Source organism: Lepidochelys olivacea (genome assembly GCF_965140295.1).
Source record: "Lepidochelys olivacea isolate rLepOli2 genome assembly, chromosome: 7".
Taxonomy (NCBI): domain Eukaryota; kingdom Metazoa; phylum Chordata; order Testudines; family Cheloniidae; genus Lepidochelys; species Lepidochelys olivacea.
In genome coordinates this window covers 64,188,286-64,201,962 of record NC_140417.1, presented here as the reverse complement: position 1 = coordinate 64,201,962, position 13,677 = coordinate 64,188,286, and the positions used below count along the sequence as shown (strand labels likewise).

Here is a 13,677-nt window from a genome sequence, read left to right as displayed (position 1 = left end):
GGAAATGAAAAAGTTCAGGTTCCAGCAACAACATTGATTAAGCTGCACTGCACATCTCCTGTATATTTTCTGATAAGCAGTTCATCGTGGGCCCAGATATTCAAAGAGATCTGCCAGTGCTCCCATGGAGTGCCAGAGGGAAAGAGTCCACTTTTTGTACAGTCAGGGCCATATTAAATGAGATTTAAACAGAACAGCAACAGAAAGTACTGGTGCAGCAAAGCCAAATTAAGGCTGCTCTTAGAACAGTACCATTTTGCATTTCCTGACTCTTCTTGAGATTTTGAATTGTGCAGCTTTTAACAGCTGAAGGAATTTTGTTAAGCATTCAATACAATTTCATTTCTGTTTCTTACACGGATGAAGCCTGGAATAGTTCAGAAAGTTATGAGCATGTGAAAAAAAATAAATATAATGGAAACAGTTTTGCAACCTTAACTACATCAGGGCACAGATTTCTCAGCTGTTGTCAGTTTCCATCAGGGGCAGCTGACAGGGGAACAGCATGGGAAATGGTTGAGTCTCATTGGCCCTGGGGCCACTTCTGAGTTTAAGAGTTTCTCTAATTTACACCAGCAAGCTATGGGCCCCACAGGGCCTTCCACTTACTAGGGACTGCTGGAACACACCTAGGTTGAAGGATGGCAGCACAGGAGAAGGCCATACTGGCTGTATACCTAACCAAATCCAGAAGAGGATGCCACGGTCTGGGGAGCGATGTGGGTCTTAGAGGCGGAGCAGAAGTAACGATGGTGAGACACCACTAGAGGAGAGTGCTCCGGTGAAATGAGCGCTAATTCCCAGGATGGCCAGCAGGAGGCACCGCAGTGGTGAGTCCTGACCTGTTGCAGTGACATTCTATGGTGTGCTTAACAATACAGTGTGTCAGACTTCACCAATGTAACCTAATATTGGTTGCCTTTCTAACAATAAACTCTGTGTCTTCATTATTTTTAATCTGTGTTAAAATAATCCATGTTAACTATCTTTACTGCAATCAGATAATGTATGGTAAAACTGCCATTGCCTTGTCTAAAATAGAATTCTAACATGAGCTAATTAACGTGTTAGAAATGTTATTTTCCTAGTGAACATGAGCCCTGTGTCACTAATTATTTTCCACAAGACATGAAATCTAAAGGTAAGAACTCAATATTGAAGTTTATTGCTGCCAATATTCAGGCACAAAGACCTGCATGGATTATATTTGATTTGCAGATTAAGAGCTCAAAAAGAGCAAACTTTTACTCATGTGAATAATCCCCTTGATTTAAATGGGAATGCTGGCTTGAAAAAGGACTACTTGCATAAGTAAGCCATTGCAAGATTGGTCCTTAAAGTAGAAAAAAGCCTACTCATTTACTCTAATAGTATTATCGCTAAGGCCCTGATCCTGTTTCCCTCCAAGAACAAACATACATTACTCCAGAAACTTCAGTTTGGATATTTTATTTTTCAGTATAACTGTCACAAATACATTAACAAAACACAGCAGCTAGACACAGTTCCCTGTAAAACCACCCATCTTCTATTCCCAAATATGGTTAGCCAACAAATAATACAGCTATCCCACTTCGTTGTTCTGCCAGAGCTACAGGACAATGTAGTAACTCCATAGAAGCAATGTATCTTTAAATCCTGGTGGCTTAGCGATGACCTTTTTTAAATAGTTTGGCAGATCACCATGTGAACTGTTCAAGAGCCACTTGTTAGTTGATAACTTACTGACCCCCTGCAACTTCCTCAGAAATCACCCCTGAGAGAGTTTAAGAGGCAACTGATTTGTTTATTATCCTATTGTTTGGGTACACGAGAAGGTGCGTGCACACATACTTCAGCCTGGGGAAGGAAAAGAGAAATAGTTTGATATTGTGTGTGTCATCTCTGCTAAGACACGATGGCAAAATATGGTGCACAGCACAGCTTCCATTCAGACAGCACCGGAAAAGATGGCAAAGTCAATTCTTACACTGCTGCAAGGCCTTGAGAGGGATGGGAGGGTGGAAAGACTGGCCCCTGGCTGAATCTGATTTATACTTTAAAAAACCTGGTACTCTTACTGACAAGGGAGCCCAGACAAGTGCTGAAAACAAAACTGATTCACAATGAACCTTGTAAATGCTCATCAAAAGCATTTGTGCCCCCTACTCCAATACGGTATATACATTGCACTCGTGTGCACTCATCATTTAAGTGCAGTATTGGATTAAGCAGAGTCAGTGAAGGGAGTTAGAAAATAGCTGGTTCAGCATGTCAGTGCAATATTTCTTAGGCTGATTGGTGACATTTACAAGGCAACTGAGGACAGAGAATGGTTCTCATTTTCATCATCAAGTTGGGTACACCAGCAAATGAGGGCATCAGAGCCCTGATCCAAAGCCCATTGAAACCAAAGGAAAGACCCCCACTGACTTTGAATGCAGCTTTGAATGCAGCTCATCTGGTGGGTAGCAGCTTCTGCTGACCAAGTATTGGTCTTCCCATGCTACTGGACAATGGGATTGTTCCTAGCTGTGTGGGAGGTGATTAAAGCATTTACATTTGCAATCAATAATTCTACAGTCCAAACTAGTGTTTTCAAAGGAACAAATTGTCCCATAAAATTACATTATTGGAGACTGTCCTGATATTCCAAGAGTGGGCAGAGTTATTATGCAGAGGCCTTGGGTTTGGGAACCAGATTGGGATCAGTGAGGGTTAGGAGGGCCATGCAAGGGACAGCCTCACAAAGGAGAGAAGGATGCAGACACCATCATTGTTATTTACTACTTGTACTGTGGGTTGTGCTGAGAAGTGCTGGTCATGGGCCAACACCCTTCTGTGCTAGCTGCTGTACAAACTCAACACAAAAAGAAATCTCCCTGCCCCAAAGAGCTTTTCTGCACATTCATATACACAAGCTTCAGCAAATGCTCCCAGCCCTCAGTCACGGGGACATAGCCCTCTGCTGCAGCTAAGGAGAAGAAGGGGAAATGCGTGTGTGCTGTGCATGTATGCAGCTTCAAGGAGAAACTGAGGACCCAATGAAAAGGATATTTTAGGAATAGCCTACCCTGAATCTCCACCCTGAAGGTAGAGTAATTTGATGCGGATGAGGCAGGGGGATCTCTCCTTTGATCCCCTTCCTGTCAAGAGATTGACATATTACAATTTTGAACTTGTGAACAACCTACAGCCCAGTCCTGTAGCTCTGACTCAGGCCCAGTTTGTATCAACACCTAAGAAAGGACCCAGCAGGACTGAGCCCAAAAGATTTGCTACACCCTGAAACAGTATTTCAGTTCAAAACATCTGAGAATGAAATACCTTGAATGCTACAGCAATGTATGTAACACAGACAGCAGTAAACAGTCCCACATGTCTTTAAATAATATACTAATACATTATAGCCATAAAAAAGTAATAGTTAAGATTATTCAGATGACTATACAGAACTAGTGGATTTCATTGAGAGTTCTAATCCAGCTAACTTTACTTAAAGTTGCTACGTTATTTAATACTAAAAAAAATCTTTGGTCACATCTCATTCCAAAAATATTATTGCCTCCAAAACATTTCTGAGAATGATACAAAGGGTTTTGACATTACAAAAAGTAAATAAGGAAAAAAACAAAAAAAAAAGAGAGAAAAATCATGTGGTCAGTTTGCAAGTGTTTTTTATTGTTTGAGGCAGGGTTAAAGCCTTTGATTGAGACAGGAACGTATATGCAACCAGACGGAATGTGACAGTAGGTTATTCTAGACTCCTCTGTTTAGCACCCTGCTGCCTGTAATATGCTTTGGTCAAAACATGAGTTGATGATTCAGAACAGATATTATGATACAAATGAGCTAGGATGGCAACTTGCTGTTATTTTGGTCACTGAGTTAGAAATCTAATAATTATTTATGTCACAAAAGAAGCAACCTCCTGAGTCCCCAAAAGCTCAGGAGCCTTTTAATCAGAATTTGGTTTCCTATCTGTAATAGCCAAATAAGAGACTATGACATAAGCGAAGTTGTGCTACCGTAGCCACAACTCACTTCCCAGCAATTTGTACAGCAGCCGACTCAGAGACAGATCTGAATTTAAAATAGATGGGGCCAGATGCACAGCTGATGGAAACTGTGTAGCTCCATTAAAGTCAACGGAGCTATGCCAGTTTATAGCAGCTGAGGATCCGGGCCCTGTATATTTTAAATATATTTCTATTAGTATATATTTTTATTTTCAAATTTAAAAGTAAATGTAACGCTGGTTAGCAGTTTCATATTGACAGCCATGGTGAGTCAAGTCTTCCGTTCATCCAGAGCGGCAAATAACATGGACAGTAGCAGTGCCAGCTTCCCTTCATTCCTCTGCCAAGGTGCCTCGTCATTTTCTGGAAGGACCACCTCTGGCAGAGAAAGACATCAGTCTCCAGTCCCATTCCATCCACAGCATCTGCTGAAGATTGCCAAAATATGGGCCACTTGTAAGTATTTAGGTTTGTGAGAGTCACCCGTCTTCTAGGAAAGTGAACACAGACCACCAGCTCATTTCATACAAGCCAACAAATAGCCAACAGATGGCAACAGCTCTTAGACAATACCATCATGGGCTGGTTTTGAAATCGCAGCCTAGAGGTGAAAGGCTCTGCATACTCTTTGTCAATCCCATGACATCTAGTCACACCAAACACAATGTATTAACTCTTGGGAACTTGAAGCACAGTAACAAAGGAAATGAGTCGTTGCTCCAAACACGTTCACCTCATTTGCTAAAAAGACTTGTGAAATGCTAAGGATTTTCATTTTGTGACTGAAAAGTTGACAAGAAGCCATGTTTACATAATTGGCATGTATATTAATAGGGGATTAATAATGACCACAATAGGGAGGCGACTAAGATATATAGCAAGATTGTAAATTATGTAGATTCCAACAATAACGTTAGTGATATGAAACAAACAATTGTACCTTATTTTCCTCTAAATATCATCTATGCTCAGCAGGCTTTTGTTGCTTTCTCCTTTCAAAACATTTAATTCTAAATCTAATCTCTGCACATGTTAAAAAAATCTTGTCAAATAAACCAAGCATAAGTAGAACTGTCACTACCATAATCAAGCATGTACAGTTAAACAGTGTGCCCTCTGTGTCACATATTCTGCAATGTTAAAAATGGCCCCACTTCTGAATGTTACGATGTAGTAAAACTTGAGATTTAAATCAAAAATAGGATGCTTTGGTTCAGTTGTGTGTGCAAAACTGCTTCGACCCCTTTTCTTCAATAAAAATATGCAGATTCAGTGCTATGCATTGCTAACGTGTTTTCATATCAACATTGCTGACAACATATCCTCTGCCCCCTTAAAGAAAGAGCAAAGGAAACTGCGAAGTTTGACTTGTGATAAACACTGTCTGAAAAGGTTTGTGTGTGTTAAACTTAAGTACCTAATACTTGGGGGGGGGGGGAAATAAGGGCTTTTTAAATCTTCAGTTATAGCTGCTGTTTTATGAGCATATTGACACTGCAAGCCTCTCTCACTCAACATGCAAACTTTAGATAAAAGCATTGCTCTTGCTAAAACCAACTGAGCATGCTCACTGAAGCCCCAGGTGTGACCTTTGCTCTTCTGTGTGCAGCAATTGGACCAGGCAATCCATCATGGTGTTCATCCTGTCAGGCCTGGTGCTTGGCTGCAGCTGTCTGTCACACTGGTGGATGGGACCTGCTTAAAGGCAATCATGTCAATCTCTATGTGACTACTCAGACTAAGACAGAAAGATGATCTTGACAGGCTTGGCAAAGTCAGCAGAAGGTACTGGAGGACTTTAGTTACACGCAGAAAATGTAGATGCAATTTGTGCTTTTTGTGTGCATGTTTTGTGGATTGTTTAAAGAGGCATGGAACGGTGCTGTTTTATAGCTGGTCATCTCGAATGAATCTGTTGCCTTCTGAATGTTTCCCATAGTAAATGTAGCGACATTTTCCCAGAACACCTACAGTGAAAAGAAAACAAATAAGGAAAAAATGAGCAATTAGCATGGTATGTAATGGAACGATATTACTGAGGTTGGGGAAAAGAAGGTTCCTCTGTGTTTGGCAACTGCTCTCTCTCTCTTGCCTTTCTCGGAAAGCAAAGTATGTTAATTTGAAATTAATTTATTTTAATTAATGGCACTGGGGTCAGCCCTGCAAACACACACTTGAGTACCTTTGTGAATCACCCTGTTAAGCACATATCCACGCCCTACTGCTTTTTGTAGGGATGGCATTGTGGATAGAGTTGTATGTTTGTCTGTTATTGTTCCAAAATATGGATATGGGGACGAATCTTTCTAAACCACATGGTTTTATTGATAAAAAAAATAATACCAGCAAACAACAGCTTGGCACTGATCTAGTGATATAAACATGAAAAAACTCTGTTCAGACATCCTCACAACAGCCCTTTGATGTAAGTAATTATTATTATCCCTACTTTGCAGAGACAGAGAAGTGAAGTGACTTACCCAAGGTCATCCAGACCTCACTGCCCTCCTTTTCTAAATATAAATGGCTCTACGAGCCAGAGCAATGGTAAAGGGAGAGCAAGGCATATTGTCTGTGGAAGCCATATTTAAACGTTATACATTGTCCTTCCGCTAGTGGTGGTGGCTGATATACAGCGATGGCCAATAGCCTTACATGGGAGTGCTGTGGCAGTTACTGACAATGCCTCCTTTTGCCCCCCAAGGCATGTGCAGTCCAATTATTATTGCCTCCTGCACAAGGAAGTCATGTGCAAGGGTCTCTCTGTCTCCCTCTATCTATCTTGGGATTTTCTAAAGCTCTCACCACTATAGTATCTAGCTCATCCACTCAAGGTCCACCAACACCCAGCCCATAGGAAACAAAACATTATGTATAGGGACAAAAACTGGGAGGGAATATTCTCATTTACTGTGCAGGGCTTTAAATTTGACAGATCCCACATGAACAAATGGGATCTTATTAGCTGCACCTACATGCAGCATGAATTAAGTATTCTTTTAATAATCTTTATGTAATGTAGCAATATAATTATAAGCATCAAATAAGCTATGAAATCCCTGGAAGCAGGGGCTGTGCTGGATTAAAGCTAATCCCTATTATTGTCTCCTTTTTTAAAGCATCAGGTTATAACACATTCCTATGGAAAGAAATTGATAGGCCTATCACCTGTTTTGAAAAACACATTCCTCTTAAGGGAAGCACAGAAGAGGGCTATATGTGCTTTGCTTAGCCCCTTCTCCGCTTCCTTCTCTCGCTCTCTCCAAGTCTCCAATAACCTGATTGATCAGTGGAGCAACTTCCACATTCAAGGGAAGAAATTATTCGCCTTCATAAACCAGTGTCTGGTCAAAAGCAAGTTCTCATATCCTGAGATGACGCTATCCCATGTAAAGCGTGGTTGTCATTAGTTGGTAGAAAGCTTGGCTGGGCTTCTAGTGGTAGAGCTCTAAATTCAAAGGATATGAACAGTTTATTAATGACCTTCTTCAGACTCCTTTTTCACTGTCATTGATAAAAGTCCTATTTGAGGTCTGCAGTGTTTCTTCGGGACTGGAAGCGACTGTTCACGGAGATCTTGGTGAGAGAGTGCTGTTTGATGAATGCTGGAGACTGCAGCAAGGTGTCAGCGCTTAGAAAATGAGGCAAGGACATGAGGTATTAATACTGTCAATGATCTCTTGACAGGAAAACAGATACGACGTTCACCGTCAGATTTAAATAGACATCAAGTGCATTAATGACAAAAGGGCAGACTTCAAACAAAGGGGGCTGGATGGTGCTGCGCTGAGCGAGTGCAATAACCTGATCTGAAAAGACACTGTCAGAACTACAGACAGACCTCGAATTGTGTGCGGTGACAGAAAACAGAGATGCCGACAGAGATACCGGTGCCATATTATGCCAAGTATATTCTAACAGTGTCTCCAGCTCTAACTAAATCTGACATCATTTCCTATCACTTATAGTATTCTCCACTGCTCCTGCAGAATATTTCTCCCCAGACATCATTACAAACTCCACTGTAGTTTTAGAGTTACTGGCAGGCCTGTTCTGTCATGGAGGTTGGGTCTAGAGGCCTAAGGATAACCTCAGTCAATCTAAATTTGGAGTTTGCTATAGAAGTGTGCTCATTTTCACTGATATCTCAGCTACTTGAGGTGATCTGAACGCTAAAGTGTGAGGAGCTGTCACCTTGAATAAAATCCTTAAAGCAAAGACGCTCAGTTCCTGGGATGCTCAGCAAAGATGTCGGACTGTCTGGCAGCAGGAAATGAAATCCAGCTGCTGCTGCTCGCCTGGGGATAAAGGTGCTTGGGCTAGTGACAGTTAAAGTCAGCTTAAATTTTTGAACTCCCGCAGCCTACAATTGTTTAAATTAAGGAAGTGTTGTCTCCACAGAGATTCCCTACCAAGGCGCACAGCTGTGATTCGATTGCCAGGCAGATTATACACACTGCTCAGAGAGCCTTGATAAAAGCACAGTTGAAAATGTTGCCATGAGACTTTATTTATCATGAAGGTTATTTGTAAAACAATAGGCTTGCTCATAAATTAAATGGTGACTTTTTTCCCCTCCTCCTCTCCCTCCCCTCCCCTGGCTTGAAGAAAACTGTGAAAATTACAGAGGGTTTATATGCTGCAGTAAGAGCTTTTGATGCTACGGTATGGAATACATGGATTTAGGAAATCTACTTTTGTGTCTGACTAAGTAGGAGACAGTTTCCCCCTCACATCTGCCATGTGTTCATTTGTTTGCAGCTTCACAAACTCATGTGTGTGTGTATGCGTGCACGTGTGTGCAGGGGATGACAACATATTTAATGATGTGTGGTGTTTTTAATTAAAATATCTGGCATTGGTCATAATAAGCTAAGTATACTCTCAATGCATCAACCTAATGCACAGCATTCTGAATGAGCTTTCTGCTCGGGGCTCTTGAAAAATGACAACATGAGATCTCTTGAGGGATCGTCTCCCCCCAAATGAGGTTCCAATTTTTTCTTAAGTAGCTGCTTCCACCATCACCATAAGCTGTTAAAACTATAATTAAGAAAAAATTACATAGGGAAGAATCATGTTTAAATATACCTTTTATCTTTTAAATTCCCCCTCCTTCAGAATGGATGTTCTAATTATGACGGGTAAGTAACAACCCTGCAGTCACTTGTGTGTGTTGTGGTATCAGTCTTCCTTCACCAACACATTGTAGTGTCAGCAACACGAGCGTTGCCTTAGCTGGGGGAAAACCCAATTATCCCCATAAATAAATAAATACATACATGCATACTAAAGCAAGTGAAAAAATGTTAAAGTCATGTTCTCGCCTTTTAAATTGGGTGTGTGTTTCAGAGAGTTATTATGCCATCGATTCCTCAATGTTCTTTTCTAGAGTAAAATATGTTTTCACTTCTTGATATTTTTCTTGGGGACCGGACAGTAGAAGGAATTCACAATGGGTTATGGGACAATGCACTTCTAGGTCACCAGTTCAAATCAGCTCAAGTTAGTTGTGACCTAATGCTAAGACTATCTGGTGGCATCCTGGTGCCATTGCATGAGTTGTTGGCTTTAATTTTCCTAATGCTTGTAATAATTCTGATACAGGTAAAAGGTGCTACCATGTATTAGCATATAGTAAAGTATTTGCATTTAAGAATATTAGTGAAAAAGATAATCTTATTTACATTAGGTGAGAAGGACTATATTCCATAAGTAAACCAAAAGGGCATATGATACTTTATACAACACTATACTATGTCTGTGTTCAGGGGGATCCTAAGCAGAAGTCCTGACTGCTTTTGGTCTGATCACATGGCAATTAGTACCAAACTTGATGTCCTAACCAAATTCCAGTTTAGCTAATTTTATTCTGACTACAGTACCTAAATCCCACCCCATCAGTCTGTGCTGGATCAGATATTCATCTTCACACTTCTTGCCTCACACTGTTGGATAGTGCCGCTGTGGGCTATTAAACAGCTGTCACCTTCCACCAAGAAGCTAGTTACATTTTGAGTGGTGGTTATAGTATCAATGTGTAAACTGCTTTCTGGATGAATCAACACCATTATAACTTTTTTCAAAGGCTCTGGGAGATTTTCTCCCATCATGAATGGGAACTGCAAAGTTCCCTAAAATACTAATTGCAACTTTCCTTATAGGAAGAAAAGGAGTACTTGTGGCACCTTAGAGACTAACCAATTTATTTGAGCATAAGCTTTCGTGAGCTACAGCTCACTTCATCGGATGCATACTGTGGAAACTGCAGAAGACATTATATACACAGAGACCATGAAACAATACCTCCTCCGACCCCACTCTCCTGCTGGTAATAGCTTATCTAAAGTGATCACTCTCCTTACAATGTGTATGATAATCAAGTTGGGCCATTTCCAGCACAAATCCAGGTTTTCTCACCCTCCGCCTCCCCACACACAAACTCACTCTCCTGCTGGTAATAGCCCATCCAAAGTGACCACTGTAAGGAGAGTGATCACTTTAGATAAGCTATTACCAGCAGGAGAGTGGGGTGGGAGGAGGTATTGTTTCATGGTCTCTGTGTATATAATGTCTTCTGCAGTTTCCACAGTATGCATCCGATGAAGTGAGCTGTAGTTCACGAAAGCTTATGCTCAAATAAATTGGTTAGTCTCTAAGGTGCCACAAGTACTCCTTTTCTTTTTGCGAATACAGACTAACACGGCTGTTACTCTGAAACCTTTCTTTATAGGAGAGTACAACCCTATTTACAACTAATATTCACAGGAGAATAAACATCTGTCTACAACCAACTCAAGTCTATAGTGCTACTCATTTAGACAAAACACTTCCATTAATTTTAAACATACTTAAGACCATCGCCAGTTAGCAAAGAACATAAGCAAGTTCTTATGGGTAAAATTTTCAAAAGTGCCTGTAACTGAAAAGCCTAAGTCTCATTTTCTTCAAGGTATTTGGGCACCTAAAATGCAGACAGATGCACAGTGGGATTTTCTAAAGTGACTAGAAGTTACCTGAAAAAGTCCCACTAGTCACCTACTTGTGTCTTAGGTGCCTAAACACCTTTAAGAATCTGGTGCTTAAGAGTCAAAGTCTGACTTTCAATGGAACATAGGCTCCTAAATCACTAAGTTCTTTTGAAAATGTTCCCCTACATGATTTGCTAAATGGGGCCTTACATTCCATAAAGAGTTCCTACTTGTTTTAGTTAAAAATAAGCAGGTCACACTATTTATTCCAAAATTATTTATTCCTAAATAATTGAGAACAAATATTAAAACAACTGAATGCTGCAAAAAAGTGTGAAAAGCCCCAAAATGAGCAGCTGTAAACTATCTGCTTAGAAAGAAAAGGAGTACTTGTGGCACCTTAGAGACTAACCAATTTATTTGAGCATAAGCTTTCGTGAGCTACAGCTCACTTTATCAGATGCATACTGTGGAAAATACAGAAGATGTTTTTATACACACAGACCATGAAAAAATGGGTGTTTATCACTACAAAAGGTTTTCTCTCCTCCCACCCCACTCTCCTGCTGGTAATAGCTTATCTAAAGTGATCACTCTCCTTACTATGCGTATGATAATCAAGGTGGGCCATTTCCAGCACAAATCCAGGTTTTCTCCCCACCCCCACCCCCACAAACCCACCCTCCTGATCTCAAAGTGACTATCCTTCAACAAAAAAAAACCTTCAAAAACAGACTCCAACGAGAGACTGCTGAGTTGGAATTAATTTGCAAATTGGATACAATTAACTTAGGCTTGAATAGAGACTGGGAGTGGTTGATTCATTATAAAAAGTAACCTATTTCTCCTTGTTTATTCCTTTCCCCCCCACACACTGTTCCTCAGACGTTCTTGTTAAACCCTGGATTTGTGCTGGAAATGGCCCACCTTGATTATCATACACATTGTAAGGAGAGTGATCACTTTAGACAAGCTATTACCAGCAGGAGAGTGGGGTGGGGGGAGAGAAAACCTTTTGTAGTGATAAACACCCATTTTTTCATGGTCTGTGTGTATAAAAACATTTTCTGAATTTTCCACAGTATGCATCTGATGAAGTGAGCTGTAGCTCACGAAAGCTTATGCTCAAATAAATTGCTTAGTCTCTAAGGTGCCAAAAGTACTCCTTTTCTTTTTGCGAATACAGACTAACATGGCTGTTATTCTGAAACCTATCTGCTTAGAGGAGCTCCAATACACCGCTCCTGACAATAAGTGGAGATAGGCTGTTCAGTTAGTTTAAAAACATATAAACCCCCAAAGAATCAGCCCCAAGTTCAGCCCTTTCCCTGGAGCATAGATAAGTCACCCTCCATGGGTGACTTAGATAAGGGCATAAATAGATAGATCAGGGCATAGAAGGCAGACTTGGACCCAAGCATAGAGACTGCAGTTCTACTGGAACTTGTGGTTGCATCACCAGGGAGGATATCTGACCTAGACCGTTTGGAAGGAAGAAGGGTTGTTTTGGGGTTATGAGGGGGTGGAGGGGGGAGGGGAGGAGTTGAGAAAGGAAGTTGGGGGGGGGAAGGGAAAGGAGGAGGCAATCTGTAAGGAACAAAGATCTATATAGCTGGCCTAAGAGAAGGTGGGGGAATGTCAATAGGTTTAAATACACATTCAAGATTTTATGTTCTTATTCTGGACTGAGTCTTCTGAGTTTCATCCATCAGCTTTAATTCACACATGTTTCTTTATTTACGTTTGGATTTTCAACAGTTTTTCTCCCTCCAAGAGCAAGTCCAGTCACGAAATAAAAATATCACATTCAACTACTTTATTATTTCCCCTTGGTGATTGTTCCATTGCTTGCAGTGAAACTCTCCCTAATCTTAGAACCCAGGAAAGAGGCAGTCCTGTGATAAATAGCCCCACCTGAATTGGTTTCTACCTGTGCACTCACACACACACACTTACTACTTACCTTCCTTTAGGCTCATTGCTCAACTAGTGGAGGCCAAGACATTGTCATATCAGTTGTGATACCTTTTAGAGGCAGTGCAATGCTGGAATAACAGCATCCAAAATAGTGATCCCCACTACTATGCAGGGCAAGCAGACAAAATATACAGCTTGTCCTTGGACCTCCCAACACCCAAACATCTAGAAGTCTATCCATATTGGTGGAGGGAATACCGGGGAGGGAATGATCTCATAGCTCTAATTAAGAGTCCCTAAACTATTTTACAATATCTGCCAAAGCTACCCAATCCTCACTATACTGTGCTATGAGTGATGGCTATTAGATTATCGTGCATTGCTTTATACGAGCAGAGACTCTCATAGAAAAGCAACTCGACTGTCTCAAAGTCTCAGTACCAAGGATATCCAAAGTTATCTGGTGTCTGACTAACTGACTGTCTCATAGGTAACAGACAGTTTTTGTTTCTTTCTTTCCACATGATGCCTCATTTGATAAAATAAGAGCAACTTATTGCTCCTTTCCTACATTATTTTCTTCTTACACTGCTAGAATATCTACAATAGAAAAATGTAACATCTAACTGAAGAGAAAATGCTACTGCTAATGCTGAAATCTATTTTCATTTGCATTTTTAAAGTACAAGCCATGTAAAGGTGCTGTAGATGCTATGGGAATCTAAGAGTCACTTTAACACGGCAAGTAGTTTGAGTGGTTAGAAGAGGAAACTAGGGAGTCAGAAATCAGA

The 13,677-nt window shown here is 40.7% G+C and overlaps 1 protein-coding gene across 1 annotated transcript in view; it reads right to left on the bottom strand.

Moving 5' to 3' along the window:
* Nucleotides 1–3,639: 3,639 nt before the first annotated feature.
* The window catches only part of LRMDA (leucine rich melanocyte differentiation associated), a 957,336-nt gene continuing 947,298 nt past the window's right edge, over nucleotides 3,640–13,677 (bottom strand). Inside the window, exon 7 of the mRNA XM_084634653.1 lies at nucleotides 3,640–5,965. Coding sequence (XP_084490779.1) covers nucleotides 5,886–5,965 — 80 coding nt within the window. The 3' untranslated portion in view covers nucleotides 3,640–5,885. The remainder of the gene's footprint in view (nucleotides 5,966–13,677) is intronic.